General features: G+C 43.8%; 1 protein-coding gene across 1 annotated transcript in view; it reads right to left on the reverse strand.

The window, feature by feature from the left end:
- Window positions 1–238: 238 nt before the first annotated feature.
- Window positions 239–22,271, reverse strand: part of gria1a (glutamate receptor, ionotropic, AMPA 1a) — a 49,532-nt gene continuing 27,499 nt past the window's right edge. The window contains exons 10-14 of the mRNA XM_079268338.1: window positions 13,727–13,925; window positions 13,156–13,403; window positions 9,968–10,082; window positions 5,420–5,554; window positions 239–3,449 (exon numbers count right to left, since the gene is read on the reverse strand). Coding sequence (XP_079124464.1) covers window positions 3,282–3,449; window positions 5,420–5,554; window positions 9,968–10,082; window positions 13,156–13,403; window positions 13,727–13,925 — 865 coding nt within the window. The 3' untranslated portion in view covers window positions 239–3,281. The remainder of the gene's footprint in view (window positions 3,450–5,419; window positions 5,555–9,967; window positions 10,083–13,155; window positions 13,404–13,726; window positions 13,926–22,271) is intronic.

Below are 22,271 nucleotides of genomic sequence, written 5' to 3' on the forward strand. Positions count from 1 at the left end.
GTGGTTGTTTTAATTGCGAGGCAACTGTGTTAAACAGCTGTTCTTCTGTTTCATTGTGATTGTTTGTATTCCGTGTTGTAAATGTTACAAGGTATTTTTGTACGGCATGCTATCTTGGCCAGGTTTAAAAAAAGATGTGTGATCTCAACGAGACTTCCTGGTAACATAACTCAGACAGATTACTTTTGGATCACTGCACTGCATATGTGACTCCTGTGGAAATAAAACCGGAGAAATAAATAGTTTATATCTTTATTCTGTTACAAAAGCATGATGACTTCCTTCCAGGACACTTTGGTTAGAAAAAAAAGATTGTTTCTCAAAAGACTGAATCCTAATAGTTGTATTCATTTACTTTTTTTTAAAATTGACCATCGTTTTAATTTTGAAACTCAGTAACACCCTTTCCATAGTCTACAAAAAAACAACAATAATGATGTTTCCGGCAAACAAACTGTTGATTCGATTCCAGTCGTAAAATACTGTGAAAAAGGAAAACCACAAAGAAATACTCAAATGGTGTTAAATCTCAAGCACTTAAAAAACAACAGGAAATCCTTTTTGAAATTGCAAAACGAAATTAAAATGAAATAAACTCTTTAAACAACATTAGCATCTACAGATTATTCAACATCAGTGTGTGAGTGTTTTATTTTTTACACTCTTCAAAGTGTAACACTTTCCCGGCACCCCAACTCTCCTTTATAATACAAACATTGAGTGTCTTTTTTTGTCTTCTTCTTTTCTTTTTTTTTACAAATCTGTTATGGCATATAAAACATCTGTCTGAAGGTAAAGCCTTCGCTGAAGAGTGCTGTGCCTTGTTCTAATTAATACAACATCAGCAAAAGAAGACGCAGAGATGAGGGAAGAAAGGAAAAGTACTCACGCGGTAGGCAACTAATTCAGGTACACTGAGGCATGGTGGGGGAGCGGAACAAATATTTTCACTACGGGAAGAGAAAAGCCTTTTTATATACACAATAGGTGCAGATATGTATGATTTCAGTAAACACTGGAAATCCCATTTCAAGCAACAACCTTCAAGTCACCTGAAAATAAAATCACACCTTTGGACACTGTTGGACTCTTAGTGTGATGATGATGATGATGATGTTCAGTGCATTTCAGGACTTCTGCTGTGATGAATTGCCGCAATTGGTAATTTCTTCCCCTCAACCTGCTTCATCTGCTTGGACTTAAGCTGGTGCTTTTCAATACCCGACATGATTTCTGTTCACACGGGCGATCAAGCGGCGGAACTGTCTCTGCAGTGGAGTATTTGTGGAGGCGGAGAGAGGGAACGTGAGAGGTGAGAGGCAAAGATGCTCGTGTTGGAAGAAGACATAGGATGTACCCTTTACTGTGATGCACAGTGCAAAACTGTGACTGGTTCTCTTTGACATCATGATGAACTGTTTTTAAATAATTCTGTACGTCTTCTCCAGGAATCAATGGGCTTAGGGTGAGTGTCACAGACAGGGTTGGGAGATAAAGTATTAAATCCACACAAAAACATGATATATTCATTAGGACGACAACCAACGTATTGTTGTTCCATTGGAAGTCTCCGATAATATGGGAAATATATATTTATATATATATATATAGATATAAAATCATGTCAGCCTTGTTCTTTTCCTGTCCTTTCATTCTAAATCACAACATGACCTGAGGTCTGTTTTCTGCTGTCAATGGTCAGTCACCCATGGGAATAAAATTTAAAAAACACGAAAGAAATGCAAAGTACATCACCAATAGTCATGTTGTGTTGCGAGTATTGAAATGTTTTCAGGTGGGACTTTTCTTTTAAGGCCTGCACGTCAAACCCAGGCTGTCTGCCCTTTGTCCACCGCTGCCGTTCAGGACCCGCCACTCTGATACCTGTTTACTTGACCTGATCCAAAAGGGAGAGCTCCACAGCCGAGCAGTAACCGTGACTTCCAATAAACACAGGTAACGTTAACTGTGGATCCGTCAGTCACGGCAAGTGTTCCAATCGCCATGAGGAGGCCAACTTTACTTTTTCAGGCCACGCACGATCTTGCAGGGGAGCTCACTAAATGGGGAGTGAATAGTTGCACTGCCCATTTCATTAAAACGGAATGCAGCTGAAAAATACAGCACAGGAAGGGGCGGGACATGCAGCTACACACCCAGCAATAGTTTGAGCAATGTTTCCTCCAGATTATATCTGAATTTGCTAATCTTTCTTCTTCAACGTGCGCTGCAAATAGACCCCCCAGTATATCAATGGATATGCTATGAATGTCACAACAGTAGAATACAGTGTATGGTCACTCAGTACGTAGCCACAGAATAATACGTCAGTGTGTTTTTCTCGATTCGATATCATTTCTCATTTCTCAATCCGCCCTCTGACTGTTTTTCTGATCATTAAATAGTCAACCTGTTGGTCAAACACATGACCCAGTAGCAAGAAGTGTATCTGTGTGCATTTGTGAGAATGGTCATAGGGCGCAGAAAACGAGGCATGATGTGTTAAATGAGGTGTAGCAGCGATGCATGTTTTTTTTTGTAGCCCGGTCAACCGCTGATTTAAACAGGCGCTGACCTTTCAAATCAAACTACTTTTGACTGTTACAGTGTGAATCATAATACTTCATCATAAAAAAAAAAACGGGCTGTGCCACACAGAGCAATTGGTCCTTCCAAAATGCCGTGTAAATGTGAGTGAACGAGAGCGGGGAGTGTCCCAAAAACAATATGGCATCATCGCAGCAGTCACAAGTGTTTGTCCTCCTCCGCCACATCTGTGCAAAGATGATCAGCCATCAGGAAGCATCTCTCGGTAGGACAGGGTCAGCGGTGGAGGTGAAGGTATTGCACACGCAGACGAACGTCAACAGCTCCCTCGAAAGGGCACAGCGCAGGCGTCACACTGAAGAATAAAGTTCTCTTTTTTTTCTTTTGTCACACAAATGAACACCGTAAAAAAAATTCAAAAACACTCCCCGTTGACGGCTTCTTTATTGCAGCACACTTCTTTTTTTCTTTTTTTTCCCTCCCTATATCTCTTTTTTTCAAACATCCACGTATAAAAAAAAACGTCGCGAGTCTTTGTCCGTTCGTTTGTACGGAGCGGTTCGAGAGTGCATTTTGGCAGTAGGTTGAGTCTTGTTCAAGTCGGGCGCGTTGACAGCCGGTCGGGGTGGATGGGTCAAACCAGACGGCCATGATTTGTGAGGTCATTAAGAGTCTTGTGCTCTTCTTCTGCCCCACCCTGCATATTCCCCGCCGCCAGCACAGTCACGTGACGATCACATGCCGGAGGCACCCAGTCCCATGCTGGCGGTGTGGCTCATGCAGGGCAGCGTTTGAACGGTCTTGGGGAAGTCGTGGGCGAGGATTCGCCCGTTCTCTCCGCCGCTCCCGTTGCCACTCATCCTGGTCAGGGTGGAGCAGCGCATGGCGTCGTTGATGGATTGCTGTCAGAAACAAACAAAGGGGTTACAATTAGTCTACGCACCAGGTCTTAGCCTTGCACACATGCATGCATTATGTCCTCATCAGAGCGGAGAAACAGTTCGCGGCGCAAAGAATCATGTGCTTGAAAAAGGTCTTTCAGCTCCACTGTAGGAGAGTAAAGATAAGTTATGCAGTTTCTCTTTCTTTATTACACGACTATATGCGCATAAGCAGCTGTTTGTGTCACTATCTGAATGTGGTGCTGGCACACCAAGAACACCGGGAGCAGAATGAGCTGTTAGGAGTCAAAGGCTGCTCGTTTTCACCCTCTTTATCTCGGCCTGAGTGATATTCGCGGGTGGTAAACCAAGGCGCTGGCCCGATGTGCATCAATGTTCTACTTTGTAACAGGAGCGGAGTGAAGTGTGGGCAGTAAGAAGGGAGCTCCACTCATTGGTTTAATAGCTCCATTCTCAAGTCCTAGCGCAATAAAAGCCACTGGGCTCGAAAAAAGGCGACGTAATGATGTGTGTATGTGCCTCTCTGGTGTCTGCCCGCGTCCCCGATTCTATAGCTGATTAAATTGGGCAAAGCGTGAGAGAGATGTGGAGCGACCGGCGAGTGCTGCGTGGGGATTGGGGATTGGAATTAGACCGAGGCCTCTAATTGGAACGGCGTTGTTGTTTCTTTCAAGTCACACGGCATAAAGGCCCCGCTGCACTAATAGGCTGCTCGCCGATCTCCTCAGCGTACTGATCAGGTGCCACTTCGTGGGCTGATTAAAACACAAGAGATTCAACGTCGAAGATCCCTCCTCGTCTTGGCCCTGCTTCGCTTTTTTTCCTTCTTCTATTTTTTGCTGTTTTACACAACGGGTGCATCAGCGAGAGGCTTTGATGTTGAAGATTGAATCAAAGGTTGTTTGTTGCAAATTGATCCACGAAAGCCGATGACTAACAGCTACGATGCCGCTGCTGTCGGAGGAGGGAGTGTTACAAGCAACAGGTCCTTACTACAGATATGTGCACAACACAACAGTTCAAACTGTTTCGAGGGTAAAGCAGAGATGGAACACACGAGGCCTGCCTTATGGTACACAGATAAAGGATGTTCACCACAATGGGCCCTGCGTTTGCGAGACAGTCAGCAAAAAAGAGGAGAGGGGAGCAGGGGAGAGATCTGCTCAGAGGGACAGAGGTAGATAGATGGACCACTGTAATTCAAATTGCCTTCATACCTGTGCTGCAAAGTGGAATGCCTTCATTTGTGGAAGTGTGCTTAATGAGTGTAGTAACGGGATTTAACGACAGGGAGCATCTTTGTAAACTGAAATTTAAAAAAAAGTGAAATGTGTATTTAACGACTGAGTTTAGATTTTACATTATCTACCATTAAAAGTGACTGATACAAATGATTTACACCAACACATAGTCAATATAATACAGTGTAAAGGGCTGCCATCTAAAGGTAAACACTAAAGATGCTTTATACAACCCTGCGTTGCCAACGCAAGAAAAACGACTCGTTAGTCTCGTTGCCATATCAGCTACTAGCATGAAAAAATGTCAACTTTGGATGGTGAAGAAACAGTCATGAGGGCAATTTTAGAATCAAGTGATTCAACAACACTGCAGGAGATCAGTGACGTGAAGACTGAGTGAGGGAGCTGCAGAGGGAGAGAGAGGCACAGGACAGCGTTTGCACTGCGGTGGAAGCCGTGAAAGGCCCTACTGTGATCACGGTTAGATGGGCGGGAGGGTGAGGAGGCGGATGTCATCATCATCATCATCATCATCATCATCATCATCATGGTTTGAATCGCAGCGTTTTCCTACCCCGTGGCTGTGCTCTGCCCTTATATCTTAACAGTGTTGTTGGCGTACAGGCCGTAGCTCTGCAGCTCTGTGTAGGGGGCGCTAGCACCACTGTCTAAGGCTGAGCAGTGAAAGGCCTGAGCGGCTGAGGCGGCAGCGGCTCGCGCGGTGGACACCTTCATTCGGCGCGACTCGGTCCTGGACTTGTAGCAGAACTCCACCAGCGCCACCAGCATGGCCAGGCCCAGGCCGCCGATCAGGATGTAGAAGACTCCCGCCACATTGCTGAGGCTCAGAGCGCTCGTCTTGTCCTGGAAAGGGGGGGGGGGGGGGGGGTAAGAGCCGAGCAGTGAGGAGGGATAGAGGAGGCCAGACATACTCTACAGCTTCTAACACGTAGGACCGACAACTGAAGACAGACACACTGATTCGCACACATGTAGACACACTTTAGGTTCACAAACAGGAAAACGAGTCGAAGGACTCAAATACAAACACACACACACACACACATTCTACAGATGACCCTGACTAATTAGGCACACAAAAAATAAGTAAAGAACACATGTAAAAGACCAGAGGACAAGACACACACACACACACACACACACATAACGCCACACAAACATTAAACATCAACAATAAAAAATTTTGAGGCCTGTCTCACAAAGTAGGATTTAATATGTTAGCTGGATAACTTTGGATGCAACTCTGGCTTTTCAGTTTTGACAACAATAGCTGGAGTCGGGGCTAGCAACATCCCTACAGGATCCAAGGAGGGACAAAATACTGCAGTCACGTTAAAAACGAGAGAGAGAGAGAGAGCACAGAGGAACTCTATAAAAACGCAACGTCACAATGACTGCTTCTTTGCTCCTAAGATCATTTGTTGCATCAGATATATATTTAAGATGTATAGTGTAGTCTCTGGCTATAAAACAGGGCTTTTAAAAATACAGTCAGTACAGCAAGTCGTTTGAAAAGCTTATCATTAAATCTACTGCTGCAGATCATTTTGCATTGGAATTCTTTGGTTAATCTGTTCTTTCTTTGGTTAATAAAGTTTGGTTTTATCATTGCAGGAACAGAGAATATGAGGCGACTTCGTGATGACACTGTCATATAAATAATACTCAATGAGTAAAGTATTCTCAATGAGCGGCGATCAGCCTTTTTAATTAAAAAAAACAAAAAAAGAGAGGAAGAATGTCACACTGAAAATGAGCTCCGAGTGATTTATTCAAGCTACATTTCAGTCACTTTTAACAAATCATACTCCTGCAGCGTTACTCTCCACGTCAACTCAAGCAACATTAATAAAATAGTTCCATGGTCTGGTTTTATTTTTTATTTTTCTTCATAAGAGAAACCAATTTATTTCCCTGTTCCAGGCTACTTAGCATATTCAAATGTCAGCCATATCATTGAGGAATATGTAAAAGCCTGACTGACTCGCTTTGTGAGACAGGCCCGAGATAGTGGAAAAAAGATACTAGACTCTCTATGACTTAATTATACACTTCTAAACATTACAACCAAAGCCAATATATTAACCTCTGAAGTCAACCCGTACATATGGCTGTTTCCTCTAAATCACATTGTGTGAAGGGAGCGGTACAGGTAAAGTATGTTAACACCCCACAACACATGCCTTCATGCAGCAACAGCACAAAGAAGTCTTTTAGTTTGACATTGCTCCACATCATCGGTCGTTATTCTCTGTCTCAATCACACTTACTTACATGTATGCCTATTCATAGTGTGTAATTAAATGGGATCATTGAGACTTAAATCAGACAACGTGAAGGGCTCTCGTGGCACAATCGGCGGCTAATGAGGATGCTGTTTCATGTGAATCTGTTTGGGGGATACCTTTGTGTCACTTGAGGAGATTAATAGCGCGTGGCAAGCCATTGTTCTGTAAGGATGGTTTACCCTTTATTATGTCTCTACTTTACCGCTGCATTCAGGCTTTTGTTTCGTCTTTTCATTTTAATAAATTGTCTTTAACCCCAAGGGAAAATTTGTATTTGTATACATTTCGTCTACATTTTGGCCAAAGAGTATTGAGATACACCCTGTCATTTAGTACCATTATTTAATTGTAAATTTGGTTTTTATTACATGGACCGTGTGTCAAACTATGTGCTATGGAGGACTGAGAAGTTTGCAGGTTTTTGCATCAAACACGGTCAAGACCAGGTGATTTCTAAAACCATTTCCGTCTCATTGGCTGAATTTACATTTATCCCCTGGAGCTTTATTCACAAAGCTTCCTCGTGTTGGTCCTAGAGGCCAAATCCTAAATGTTTTGGAATATATAAGCTCTCCGTGTGTGTGTGTGTGTGTGTGTGTGTGTGTCAAAACCCATTAAAACCAACCAATGGAAAAAAGCCACTAATGAAGTGTCGTAACCCTCCACACAGCTAATAACTGTTTGGAGCAGTAAAGTTGGAATTGTTTTAGGGAGCTTGGGAGATTTTCAAGCAGATGAGAAAATTGCTGCAAATAACAAGCACCACATACTCAGGTTGTAAGCGGGGCCCAAATATTAAAAGAGCAGCTTATTCGCTCCTTGTTGAGAGTTAGAGGAGGAGATGGAGGGCACTGTCACCCGTAGGTGCTGGCTCTAGCTACATAGTTAGCGTACGGCATCTTCAAACGTTCTGCATGAAAGCAAATCAGCATATTTCCCAGACTGTCAATTGATTCCCTTTAAAGTCAAGTTATGTTCCTCAACACGTCAATATTGACATCAGATGTTCCTGACTGAGATCTAGTAGATCTCTCTTTAAGTGGACCTCCTTGCTTTGAGTCTGCAGCTCAGTTAAAAGCGCAGCGTTCCCCCGGACACTCAGCCCATCATGACACATGGTTTGACACTCCTCGTGCTGTAGCAACAGGATCAGAAGGCCAGCTGACAAACGCATACAGAGATACCTGCGCTAAAGAGAAAAAGCTTTTCGGTTGGTGTGACTGGGGGTCGATCTATAGCAGACTGACAGGGTTTGCATCCACACACGCACACACTCTACGGTGAGAGCGTTTGGGGTCAGGATTATTATAAGAGCCAGGATGCAGAGGTTGCGGCTCAACGTGTTTGAGGGGGGTTCAGCAAAGTCCAATGGCCTAATATCATCATCTGGCTGCCTCGTGTTCCTTTTTCTAGTTCTGTCTCCTTGGGAGGGATTTGCAAACTGCTCTATTGCTACTGTTAGACTATATGCTCCAGCATTCACAATGGTAATTGGCACCGGTCACAGTGGCTGCTGTTTAGCTAAAAGGTACACAGGCTCTCTTAACCTATAAAAGTTTACTGCTGTCTCATGTTAATGTGACAGCAGAAATAGATTTGATGGCGAGGGCGGGAATAAAGAAGTGCTAACTGATGATTCATAGCATTCATTCTCTGCAGTAGGAGTTGCTAACAGCAGCAGCAGTAGAAAGTAAGCAATTCAAAAGCCGCGGCCAAAGTGATTTGATTATTAGTTTCAGTGGATTGAAGCATTCATTTTCCATCATTTTCAAAGAATGAACAAATTCATCTGAAAGTGTATATTGCTACCTCAGTAACTTGACTGAAAAACTTGACTGTAGATCTTTACTTTAATGTGCAATACATTTGAAATACTAAACATGCTGTGTCTGCCTACATTTTCATCTTTAAAATCCTTCTATCCTAAAAAGACGTGTTGCGAAAAGGGTCTTATGTTCGGGCCACTACAGTGGTGCTCCTAAAACCACATGGGGAGTACTGCTCAGTGTAATGGAGGCTGAGGGCTGGACTTGGGAGCTGGTCTAGGATCAGGGCAGGGTTGTGCGGTGCTGTGAGGTGACAGGTTTTGGGTTGGAGACTGACCTTTCTTCCGGAGTCCTTGCTGCCACACTCCCCTTTATCGTACCACCATTTGTTTTTCAGTTTGTCTAAGAAGGCTTGCTCATTGAGTTTCAACACCGCTAGGTTTACTGGGATTCTTCCAACCATAAGGAAATAACATAAATAACATATTATACCATGTTATTTTATGTTATTCATTCAGAGACACAGAGCAGCAAATACATACACACGTTAATGCTTGAGCTCGCTTTAAACCATTTTTCACACACACACGCGCACACACACACACACACACACACACACATACATACATATACAGCGTAAACATCATTAGAAACAAAGTGATATGCATTAATACTCCATCTATCTTAGTTGGCTTGCTCCCCTAACGGCAGTAGATGTGTATTACTATATCACTCTGGGTAACCGGCACACTGCTTACCCTCACTTCTGCAACACGGTTTGTCAAAATGTAAGGTGCACTTGGACAAAGTTAACAACTGAAATTGAACAAATCCCAAAGCCTGCAGGGGCTCCTGAAGCATGAGTGAGCAGCAGGGATGCAGCGGCTTTAAGACACTGATCAATTGTAAATCATCCACGTTCATTTTGTTTGTGCAGGGTGGATGATGCAAATTCCCCCCCCCCCTCTGCGGTTTTTCCAAATTCAGCCAGCGCCTGCCAAATAGGCTATAATCCCCCCCCCCCCCCATCCCCTTGGCACTGTTGCTTTGCCCTGCGCCACACCGCAGAGGCATTAAGTGTTGCTGGAGTGGTAGTGCGGCGTGGGTATGACAGTTACCCCCCCCCCCCCCCATTTCCCACAACCCTCCACGCCCAGTGGTGGTGGGTTGTTACCCGCAGGGTTTATCAAACTGGCTCTGACCTTGGAGTCCCCGCCCCCGCTGCCGCACTCTCCCTTGTCGTACCACCACTTGTTTTTCAATTTGTCCAAGAGGCCCTGCTCGTTCAGTTTTAACACTGCCAGGTTTACTGGGTTTCTTGGAAATAACGTCAAAACGACAACCATTAGGAAACACTCTATGGGACAGATATAAAGAGATTGGTCGCATGGTGGTGGTGATTATGAAAACATTGTCTTAATATTAGAAACTCCTGCGTGTGGCTGCTGATATGAAGCAGGAGTGCTGGTTTTAGATGGGCGTGTTAAATGTGTATCTGCAGTGGGGCTGAAATGCCGAGCGCCCACACAGCAGTAGAGTCAGGTTTTACCAAGCAGGGGCCTCAGAAGGAGGCAGAGCTGACACTAGCAATGGAGATGCATTGGATGTGGAAGTCTGTCTACAGATGGTAATCTCCTTTCAGTGGCGCCAGCATACAGATCGCTATGGTAACTAACCTATCAATATTCAGCCCATAACTGCGTCATGGTGAGTAGAAGCCTGTGTTGATTCATTTAGAAGTATCAGCGGAGACAAATGCAGACATAGGCTTTCAATGTTTTAACTGTCAGGTTGGATTCCACAAGGCTACTTCTCAAATAGACAAAATAGAAAGGAAACTGTGACAGAGTCCTGACCACGGATCTATATGAACCAGCTCATCCAAAGCATCTCCCCAAGGCTGGCTCTCTCTCTCTCTCTCTCTCTGGTGACTGTGTGTGTGTTTCCTATAGCTGACTGGCTGTGGACAAAGACTCTCCCCACCCACGAGTCACAGAAAGGCACAGTCTGCAATCACAATTTGCATAAAGGAAGCGAAGATAACAGATTGTCTCCCCCCCCCCCCCAAATCAGTGTCAATTCTTTCGTAAAGTGATCATTTACTGTGGTCATATACTGCCTTTCTCACCAGCCGACGCGGAAGAGTCTTTCCCCCCCCAAACCTGAGCGCACAACACAGCTGAAGGGAACACAGGCATCCCTTGGGAGCTGGTAAAACCTCTGATTTCTTTCTCAACCCAGTGGGAGCGGGCAGAGAGAAAGAAGTCAAAAAGTGTGTGGACATGGTGACCTGCAGGTCATTGGTTAGTTTGGTCGGTCGGGTCGAGGTGAGCAGATGTCGGGGAGCCTACTGTACTGTATGTTAGGCAGGCATGGCGGTGGCTGGACGTCGTACATGTCGGAAATGAAGCGGGGAGAATATATGCAGAACATTTCACAGACTGATCACAGAGTGTAGTTTGAAGGCCGTCAGTACATCCTGTAAAATGAAGAGTTATGTCATCTTAGTCTATTTATTTCTCAAAGCGCTACTTTCAATTCGGCCTGCACTGCAATATGACAACTAGGACATATATATGTATATATGTTGAGGTGTCACTCTCTATTGTTTAGCACAATAACAGCTTTTTAATGTGCAGAAAGTGGCTTTTACTGTGCTGTCAGTGTCATTCCAAGTTAGCTACTGTCAGCTAAAAAAAATACATGATGTTGTTTTCTTCAGAGCTTTCTCTGCACTTTTTTTTTGTCTCTAAGCCGCGGGGAAATATTGCATGGACAGAGTAAGATCTGTGCTGTTTGTATGGCCTGAATATGTAGGCATCAGCAGTAATCTCACAGCAAGAACTCCGTACGTTAAATGTATTAGAAAGTGATGATTGTCAAAGTGATGCATTAACAATGCATTGCAGGTATGATTGAACGCAACTCTTTGAATTCACTGATGTCTGGAACCATGTGAGCAAATATTCCAATTTCTACTTCAATCACTCAAAATTCCCTGTCTTTACTCCAACACTTCCAGCCCCGAATGTTATCTGTTGATGAAACTCAGTGTCAGACATCTGTGAATGGCCAGAGAATAACACACATCACTCTGTTAATACGTATCACAAAGAGAGAGAGAGAGAGAGAGAGAGAGAGAGAGAGAGAGAGAGAGAGAGAGAGAGAGAGAGAGAGAGAGAGAGGAAATGGGGCCATCCTCAGCAGTTCAACACTGCATCCCAATGCTACTGTATTGTTGCAGGCTTGGACCAATCTGACTATGACTTGGGAGCTGATTCATTTCAGCCAGGTGTCTTGTCACACAGCACTTACGCGCTGTCGGAAATGTCATTTGTACTAAACATAAATGGAGCCTCTGAGTAAGACATACGGGACATTTCTTGTCAGCGTCTTCTGACCTTTGGCTGTCGACCAAGGTGGAACCCCGAACGACTCCACGGCGAGATTGAATGAAATCTCCCCATATGGCTCCTTTCATTAAAACAAATGAGACCTATTAGGGATGGATTAAAAGCGTTCAGACGCTACCAGTTCCTGCCCTCTCTCCGCAGTCGCGAGGAAAAATGATGAATGTGAAGTTGATTAAGGGTGTTAATGCGATATGAAAAGACAGCTGCTGGTCGATGGCAGAAAAGCACATCCAGTATGAATTATCGTTCATTACATCGGTTATGACATTGAACGTGGCAACGCCGCTTCACATTCATTCAAGGTGTGAGCCTTTGGCGGAAGTGGCAAAGTAGCCATACGGGGATGTGGGTCCTTTAAGCTGTAATCCTGCTTTCAAGGGCCCTGTTGGGTGGCGAGAGGTACATTTGCGTATTTTTTATGAGCGTTTCTGTGCGTTTGAGAGGATGCTTAAGTTTCAAAGCAGATGCGAAACCAGCCACCACAAACGCTCATGAAGAAGGTTCAGATTGTAATCAGAGAGCAGCAGGGGAAAAAACAAGTGTTGCTTAAAGAGGACTACGTTACGCTTCTGCTCGTGCTCACAAGTCTGCATACATATACACATATACACATATATATATATGTATGTATGTATAACACGAAACAAAGTGTTTGTAGTGGCTCACGTGGGCATGATGAAGTTGTACATTACTTTGTGACAGTGTGCAAAAGAAAGGAAAAGTTAAATCAAGTACTGTGAAATGGATGCCAATGCATTCTGTCCGATTAGAATGCATTGAAAGTATGCAGAAGAGAATGCTAATACAAACATGTTGTATTAATATGAGAGAGAAAAAGGCATGAATAAATGATTCACGGGGCAAGAATTGAGCTCGATGGACAAATGAAAAGGCGGCAGAGATGACGCTCATGCACAAGCTCCAATAAAAGCGCTTGGAGGCTTTTATCCAGCTACGCCGCAGTGGCAGGAGTTTACCTGAGGGGGGAGCCCTTGGGCGTGGCGATGCCATAACCTTTAGAGTCCAGGTTTCCTCCCACCTTCATAGTATCGCACGGCTTCCTCTGCTCTATGTACTCGTTCATTGTGGACTCCAACAGGTAGGCATACTTGCCCTTGGACTTCCTGACTCTCATCACGCCCTCGTCCGTGGTCTTGACAAACACGGACGGGTCGGCCGACTTCATGTAGGACCACATCTTCTCGAACACGGCGATCTTCGACCTCTGACGGGCGGAATTGTCAACGATCGAGATGGGAAGAGGGAGAAAGAGACGGCGTCAGTGTGAATACTTTATCAGCTGTTTTTATTCGGTTTGATGCCGTGTTAAAGTTGTTGTGTTCAATTTTCTTGAGATGAATTCTAGATGTCATTCATGGTTGGCATTTCGAATCAATAGGCATTTAATGCATTTACACTCTTTAGTTAGCTCTCTACAGGAGGAGCTTCTCAACAGGATTCAACAGGAAATGATGCACGCATACTGTTGAATGTTGCATAAAGCGCTGATCGATCGTTTGAGTGAACGTTCGATTCTTTGTCTCTCACACTGAAGAATTCTTTGGTGGAGCCGGCATCCAGTGTTCCATAGGCGATCTCCGTCTGCTTGGCCAAATCCTCAGCACTCTCTATAGGAGACACCATCCTCTCCACCGTCAGGAAGGCAGCCAAGTTGGCAGTATAGGATGAGATGATGATGAGGGTGAAGAACCACCAGACGCCTCCAACAATGCGGCCGGACAGAGAGCTGAAAACAGAAGGAGAGGATCTTAGGCTGGTCAAGAAATGGGTACACGGGAGACAATCGAGAATCAATTACATGTTGATGCGCTGACTGGGAGAGCGCATTTCTTCCGACACAATCAAGAAAAGCGATCTAAAAAAAAACGTGCGATGTTCACACCATCCAAACAACCTACATTGCTTCATGCTCCCACTGCACTAGTCATTCCACCAGGCTCGGAGAGCTTAGACCAATGTGCTGAGGAAAGATAACCAGTTCCACAAAGGCCCACTCAGCTTCCTGCCTGCCAAATTAATCTCACTTCAAGAAAGTTGCCAATATGTTTCGTGGAACCACGCACATTAATTGTTGGGGATTAATAGGCGGAGGAGAACACTTAGACATTGCTCTAATTGCACTTTCAAAACAACAAACAACAAAAAAAACAAAAAAACTGGATGATTTAAGAGCAAAATCCCCCCCGAGTCAAATCGCTCTCTCTCTCTCTCTCTCTCTCTCTCTCTCTCTCTCCACCTCAAGAGAAGCCAGCTCCAACAGCAGAAACCATGTTGCGTTACATATCAGGTCCCCCGACAAGCGCCGCCAAGGCGCAGAGCGGCGGAGCTTACGCAATGAAAATGACACAAATCTGGAACCAAAAAAAAAGGCTTTCATGATTCATCTTTGTGCCCGTCAAGCCTAATGGAGCGTGAATGAAGGCGAGATTAAGTATTCAAAAAAAGAAGAAAAAAAAAGAAGCTAAAACATAATCATTTAAGATGCTTTTCAGATGGCGGGCGGATGATGAAAGAGCAGTCAGGGAGCGAGCGCAGAGCAAACACAGAATGGATGCAGAGCCTTTGAAAATCAGTTGGGAGAGTGCAGAGCTGTCTGCAGGGTGTCTCTCTGTGTGTGTGTGTGTGTGTGTGTGTGTGTGTGTGTGTGTGTGTGTGTGTGTGTGTGTGTGTGTGTGTGTGTGTTTTGACTTGGTCACTGATCACTGTTCAAAAGGGGTTGGGTAAGGTTGAGTTGTTTGTTTTTGTGCAGTGGGAAATGCAGCGTGCTTTTTTCTGATTGCTCAGTGCATATTTCGTATTGCAGCAAACAATCTACCGATTCTCCTGTGTCAAAAGTCTCCGTTTCAGCTCTGTATATATATACAGAAGTAAAAAAAATTATAATTTGAAAAATACAGTTGAAACTCATGACATCACAGCATCTTGGTCCCCAGACCTTCCTCAGGTGAAGTCCTGGTATAATTATGTAAACATCCTGGTATAATTATGTAAACATAGCTGATGTAAAACCCACCAATCACAGAGAGCCAGCAGCACCTCATCAGAACAAATGAAGGTCAATGAGAAGCAACAATTGTCAACAAAAACCCATCCGGAGTTCTGCACTAATACTACTTATATTTGCACTCTTTTCTACTTTTAATCTTTGGGGGGGGGGGGGGGGGGGGAATGTGTTCGGATAAAACAGCAACACAAGTGAGAGAGAGTGAGAGAGAGTAAGAGAGAGAGAGAGAAGAGGGAAAAAGAGAGAGAGAGAGAAATGGCAGAGATGGAAAGTGAACTGATATAGTACCACCAGAGGCTGAGAAACTCTTTAGCTTTGACTGCTGCTGGCCTCCAGAGATGGCAGTAAACCGCTGTCTAATCCTTCTCCTTCAATCGTCCTTTTCTTTTCTTTCATTCCCTCGCTGTCTTCTCCTCTCTTCATCTCCTTTCTTTTCTCCTTTCCCCTCCATCCAGCCGACGTGTCCACTGTGCTCCCTGTCTGTCTCCTCCTTTGAACAATGGCCTACACTTTGGCACTGACACTGATGCATTCAAGTATGCTTGCAGACAAACACACACACACACACACACACACACAAACATGCATTCACTTTCTTCCTGAAGACAATGTGTGAGTTCAGATTGTGATTGAGAACAACCAGGTCACTTACTGTGTGACTGAGAGAAAAAGAGATGTGTGTGTGTGTGTGTGTGTGTGTGTTGGCTCTCCTGCAGCAGTCCTCCCTAGCAGAGCAGAGCGACTGGCAAACACAGACCTGTTTGTCTCTGTTTGTCTCCTTTTGAACTCGCTTCCTCTGAGCGTCCTCCTCATACATTATTGCACAGCAGCCAACCTTGGTGCCAGGGTAAAACATTAACGAAGCTGTCTTATTAAAAGTAAGGCAAATCTTTCCAAGCACTGTAATTTCATAGTCTTGTTAAGGCAATGATTAATCAATTATTCACTCGGCTCTTTTTATTGCACTACGAATAAAAGGAACGGTAATGGAAGCAGCCCCAGCACTATGGCTCCACAGCAGTGATGTACACAGGAATGCAAAAACGCCGCGTATGCACCTCATAAAAACATGAAAAGACTTCACTATTGGCTCTGAATGATTCATCAAAAAGTAATGGATTAAGAAAAATACGTTGATAGTGAGGTTTGGTGCTGGGAAAGTAGTGAAGTATGGTTTGCTGAAAACTTAAAGTTACTTATGTAACCCCTGTTCTCTGAGTAGAATGAGTGAGATTTTCACAATATGAGGGGGCGTATACAGTGAAACAGTGAATCATTGAAATTAGTGCCATGGAAGAAAACAGGTGTGGAAATGGGGTTCATGAGACTGAATTAAAACAGTACAAAAGAATGAGCTGACAGACGATGAAGCAGTGTCGAGCTGAGGGAAACTGCAGAGTCAGGAGATTATTATCTGTTGGGCTGTCAGAGCGTGTGAGCGCTTTCACGGCCACACATCATTTGATCAGTAGTTAAATGCTTATTACAGCAGCTTTAATTATTCCAGGTTTTTTCCCCCTACTTGGAATCCAAATCCAACCCTAGCAAAGAGTGCGTGTGCATGTTGTGTAAGAACAGTATTACTGCCACTATGAGTACTGCATGCTCATGAGCTCACATAATAAGAGAGACCACATCTCCTTCATTTGCTACGATGGCCGGCAAAACTAATTGGACCATCTCGCTCTACTACAGCATGTCAGATCCGGATCTTCATCCTCTGCTATATGATCTCCACCCACAACTGCTTGAGAAGCACTAAACTCTCTCATTAGAATTCCCCCGGCTGGCCTCCTCTATTCGATATGGTAATTAGCAATGACTAACGACTTTAGCAAGTGTAAAATGGCCACATTACAATGGATTAGGAATTACAGAGGTTTAAATGAGAAAGAAAATGGTCTCTAATTATAACGTGATTCTAAGACAAATCAGGAACGGAAAAGGAGTTTTCTGCTACACTGCTCTTTTTTTTTTTCTTCTTCTTAAAAATTAGCCAGACAGCTGTGCGTTCTTAACGACTGGGCACAGCCACCCCCGATATCTCGACTGGATGGACGAGATAGAAAAGACAGAATGAGAGTGACAGGCTGGCAAAGTGGAGCCTGCAAGCACAAAGAAAAGCATCCATAGACGCAGAAATACAGATAGGCATACACACACACACGCACACACACACATATAGATACATAATCAACTTTTATTTCAGATTCATGAGTCCATATAGTATCAAAAAACAAAACAACAACAACAAACAAATACAACAAAAATATGTACAATACAATATGAGGACACCAAGTGTAATCATTGCAGTTAAAAAAAAGTCACTCGTTGTTAAAAACACAGACATTTGTTCCAGTGTTTCCAGAAACAAGAAGTATATCTTGTGTCACTTTGTGTTGGATCAGTTAAGGCTTTTATAATTCCATTTCCTGAGTCATTTAACCGACATTTAAATTTGTAAATAAAGTTCCTCAACACAGCATGGAAGGTGGGAACATTACGACTCACAAACATATGACTTGCACTTGTCCATCTTGGAAGCTTGAGCAAGATTCTAAAAGCATCATTAAATGCCACCTGAATCTTCTTCATTTTGGCTTTACTGTAGACGCAGTGCATTCAGCATCTCATGGGTTCGTGCGTATGTGCTGACTAATTGGCCGCTGCTGTGGCAGGAAATGCCCTTAGCAACCACAGCTCACGTGTGATAAACGATGCGAGAATGATGCCTGAGATATGAATAAAAAAATAATTGAAACTGGAGCGTTATTTATATCAAGACCACATCAGAGAGCCTCCACTAATCAACACACCAAGATCACAGCAGACAAAGTGAGAGTGCGTGTATCTTTATGTGCCCTCACACAAAGACCTTCTCTGGCGGTTAATCCAAATAAACAAGTGTCGAAGTAAATGTTGTTATTCTGTATTGCTGGGCATATCAGTTATATCTTCACAATAAGAATAGTGAGTCAAAAAGTCAAGGGCTACCCACCATTCATCAGAGTCATCTTTAGAAGATGTGTGCACGGCGAGGAGCGAATTCAAAAAAGGGTTTCAAGACAAAAAGAACCCCACAGAGGGTGGAACGCACCTTAACTCCCTGATTCCGGTTCAATTTCAACCACACCCCTTTCCCACGATCTCTCCCACTCTGTCAGTAAATTGTCACTAAATGCCATATAGTATCCGCCAGCAATGGTTAAATGTATGCTGATGTACCACGTGGCGATAAGATAGAAGATTAAACCAGCAGAGACAAAATCTCTTATGGTTCCATCAGCAATGTGACTGACTCAGCGTCGCTGCCTGAGTGGGACTGTCGCAGTCGGCTAACTGGCTACTAAATGCTTCATAGTACGTGCAGACAATTGTAAAAATGTTCTAAAAAGTAGCTTTGACTGAACTAAAAATCTGCCTTTCCGGGCCTCTATACCGGCATTGTCTTACAGTCAATTCTTCTTTCATTAAGTTCATATGGTTCACGCAGGTCTTTGACGATGTCCAGGGCCCCTCAGCTTTTTCATATGCATTGTGAATATGCCGCATCCCCCGATTACAAGCATCTCCAAAAAAAAGAAAAGTTGGTTTTCTCTGTTTTTCTCTGCAATAAATAAGGCATGTTGAGCGCTCCTACATCAAATTGGTTGATCTGTTCGAGGAAAGACAAGCCATGGCTGGTAAGGTCTTATTTTAGTATCCTTCCTTTCAAACCATATGTGCTGGATTACAAAATAATGAATAAAAGAATAAATTGTTACAAAGGACTGCCTGCTTCCTTTGAAGATGATCATCTGGAAAATCACACTTGGTGATTCTGGACAACATTATTTTTTAAGCTTATGACCATCCTGTAATTGTGAAAATATTTACACAGGATGGACACCAGAAATATGAGCGTCATGTTTTTAGCTAACTTAACCTCACTAGGAAGTTCTGAAAATATATAAAAAAAAAACATAAAATGGTGTAGCTGAAAAAGTGACAGAGATTCTGAATCAAAAAGGAAAAATAAATAAAAAATACAACCTGCTCCTACAAAGATACCTTAATCTTCAAAGAAAAGGAAGTTGAAACAGGAGAAATGACCCATTTCCCTGACCTTTCCTTCAGGTGTCTGGGGCACCTGATGGAGGAACAGGATACAAGGCAAGAGGAAGAAAATGTCATCTTTACCGAAAGGACTCAGCAACGTTAATCCTTGTTTTCAGAAAAACATATGATGCGTAAGCCTCAAAAGAAGCGAGTGGCTGGAACAAGGCCAGTGAATGTGTGTACGGGTCCAGTGTTGAGAGCTCCCACATGTCTATGATGGAACATGTAACATCCATTCATGAATCTAAGCAACATCCCATAGGTTGGGATGTGTTTTTGAAAGTGCTATCTGATTGAAAAATACCCCTTTTTAACTGTAGCTAATCATCAAAAGTGTCAACAAATTTGAAACCTCCAAGAAAAAAAGAGACGCAAAGGACACCGGAGCTACAATTGACTGTGGACTCTGGACGTGAGATGAAAAGCAAGAGGAGAAAATGTTAGCACTCGAACCAACCGGCAACCAGGAGCAACAAGTCCACAGGTTTAACGTTAGCCCGCTAGCAACAGACTAGCTTGTTAGCCGTAGCCTAGCTAGTGTGGTAGCTTAGAGCTTATTCATCGGTCCCCCCTCAACTCCATCAACGCTCCAGCTCTTTGATCCATTTTTAGATTCGCTGGGAGTCATGCTGTGTCCTCTCTGCCATTGTTCTGCATGCTGAGTTATAGGCACAAAGGCAACATTTATACTTTGCCACATACTGTAGGTAATTGTAATCAGATACAAAAGAAAATGGGGAAATTGCACTCAGCTGCAAAATATGGTCTGTGCTATCTTTTGTGAATCGGACCTTGAAGTTCACGGTGCTATCGGCAGCCGCTATGCATTCTTTGTGAATCTGTGAAGGCTGTGATCATTTCATAATTGAGGCAAACCATTAGGATTACGTAATTTGTTTTTGTTGAGAGAGAATGTTAGGTCTGCTGCTTCATCATGTCTGAAGAAATTACTGCAACATGTCTCATGATTTGTTTTCTGCACACCGCACGTGATTTGGAGCTGATGTGTATCATCAAAAACACGAGTTATTGTGCTCTAATTTTGCCCATACATCTCAGCTGCATGCTAATAGTTCAACATACCTTTCAATTTGCTGACATGTATCGCAGGGCTTCTGTTAATTACCATTTCCTCAACTATGCCTGAGCTGCTTGTAAATGTTATGAGTTGATAAAAGTTGTATTCAGCTCTCGATTCCCCAGAGCCTCCTCAGCGAAAAAAAACAGCCCGATAAAAACATGCATAATAATGTGGGCATGTCTGGATAATTAACCACAATAAAGTATTGATGAACGAGATTACCTTTTTGTGCAACTCTGCTGCCATATAGGTCACCGCGGTTCTTGAAACCACACGCAAAAGGGCAATTCTGGTCCTCCGCTTGAACTAAGCTCTGAGCAGACACGCCAAATTGGTTTGATGTGCAACACACAACGCTTTTAGTGCACGCCGGGCCCCAGACAACAAGACACTTTTGGAAAATACAGTTATCTGACGCTTACACTGTCTTTCCACCACTAAATGCGGCCTCTCTCTGTCTGGATATTGCTAAATGATGCTCTCAGGGGATGATAATGTGGTATGGCCGGTGTTGCTGCAAAGTAGTCGGTTTACTTCTGATTTTTGTTTGCTTGGTTGCTCTTGTTTTGATAGCCGCGCGATTGTCAGATTGTATATTTTCAGAGGGCTTTCATCTTCAAGGCCAAACCAACATGCAAGCTTTAAGCAGGGAGAAAAAAAAAAAAAGATTTATTAAAACGTCTCTCTCTCCCCCCCCCCCCCCCCCTCTCTCTGAAGGTCAGAATTACCATGCCATTGAGTTAAAAGGAGAATATTATGATAATGTTGTTGCTAGCCTGCAGCAACCTCACCAAAAGCTGGTGATTATTCACATTCAAGTACGCAATGGAAAAATTTGACAAAAGGCATTATCATTCAAATGCTATGTAATTGTTAAATGCATCTTTGTTCCGATTAAGAAGCAACAGAGTTAAGTGCTGCATCGCAACATACAGAGCGGCTCGCTTGAGGGGTGGTGCATGAAAGAAAACACGACGGTTTAGCCCCCACGCCGCTTCGAGCGTCGATGCAAGAGGAATCGATACGATTGAGATATGGCTGTAATCACCGTATCCACGGCTGGACACGCGGTCGCTGAGTGATATCATGGATGCCGTCTCAGTCTCATGTAAACTGAGATAAGTCAGAGCTGTGCGAGCAGCTCGCTCCAATGCGCCCACGCGCAGCCTCTTAGTCACTCCAGCCATAAAACAGGACTCCAAACACAGAAGCATCACAACTGTTCACTGCAAATCAATACCATCAACACGCGTGTCAAAAGGACTCACAACGCATTTCATTTGTATGTATATTAACACAAAGAGATGACATGCATGTGCCCGCAACTGCGGTTTCACGGACCACTTGAAGCTGCAGCGCTCTGACAAAAAGAAGACAAAATCTGTGTCTCTTTACGGTTGCCATGGCAGCACACTCTGCACTCCAAACAGTAGCGCTGAGCTGAGGGAGACTTTAGTCATCTCCCTCCTCCTGCCTCCCTCTGCCCGTCTTTCTCTCTATAAGGGCAACCACCCCTATAGTGGGATGGAATTGCTCTGGCGGAGTGAAAGCTCTCGTTAGGGCTCCTTGCAATTCACAGGGTAAACACAGAGCTGACTGATAAGCCTCCAAGCATCACAGCAGACTATTGGCAATGTTTACGTTGGTCCAGGCAGATCTCCCATGTGGCCTCTCAGGCCTGGTGTATAATTCATGGTTGCAGGGGAAGACGTTCATACGCGGACACAGGTTGATTACAGCAAACACCTTCTCTGCCGCTGGAAACACATGTGTGCCTCTGTGTGACCGTGTTTTTTAATGCAGATGTGACGGAGTGTGCGCCTCTGAGGGCATGGCGGTGTCTTTGTCTGTGTACAAACTGTGATACCCCAGTGAGATCCTCTGGGGTT

Source organism: Melanostigma gelatinosum, assembly GCF_949748355.1.
Source record: "Melanostigma gelatinosum genome assembly, chromosome: 5".
NCBI lineage: Eukaryota > Metazoa > Chordata > Actinopteri > Perciformes > Zoarcidae > Melanostigma > Melanostigma gelatinosum.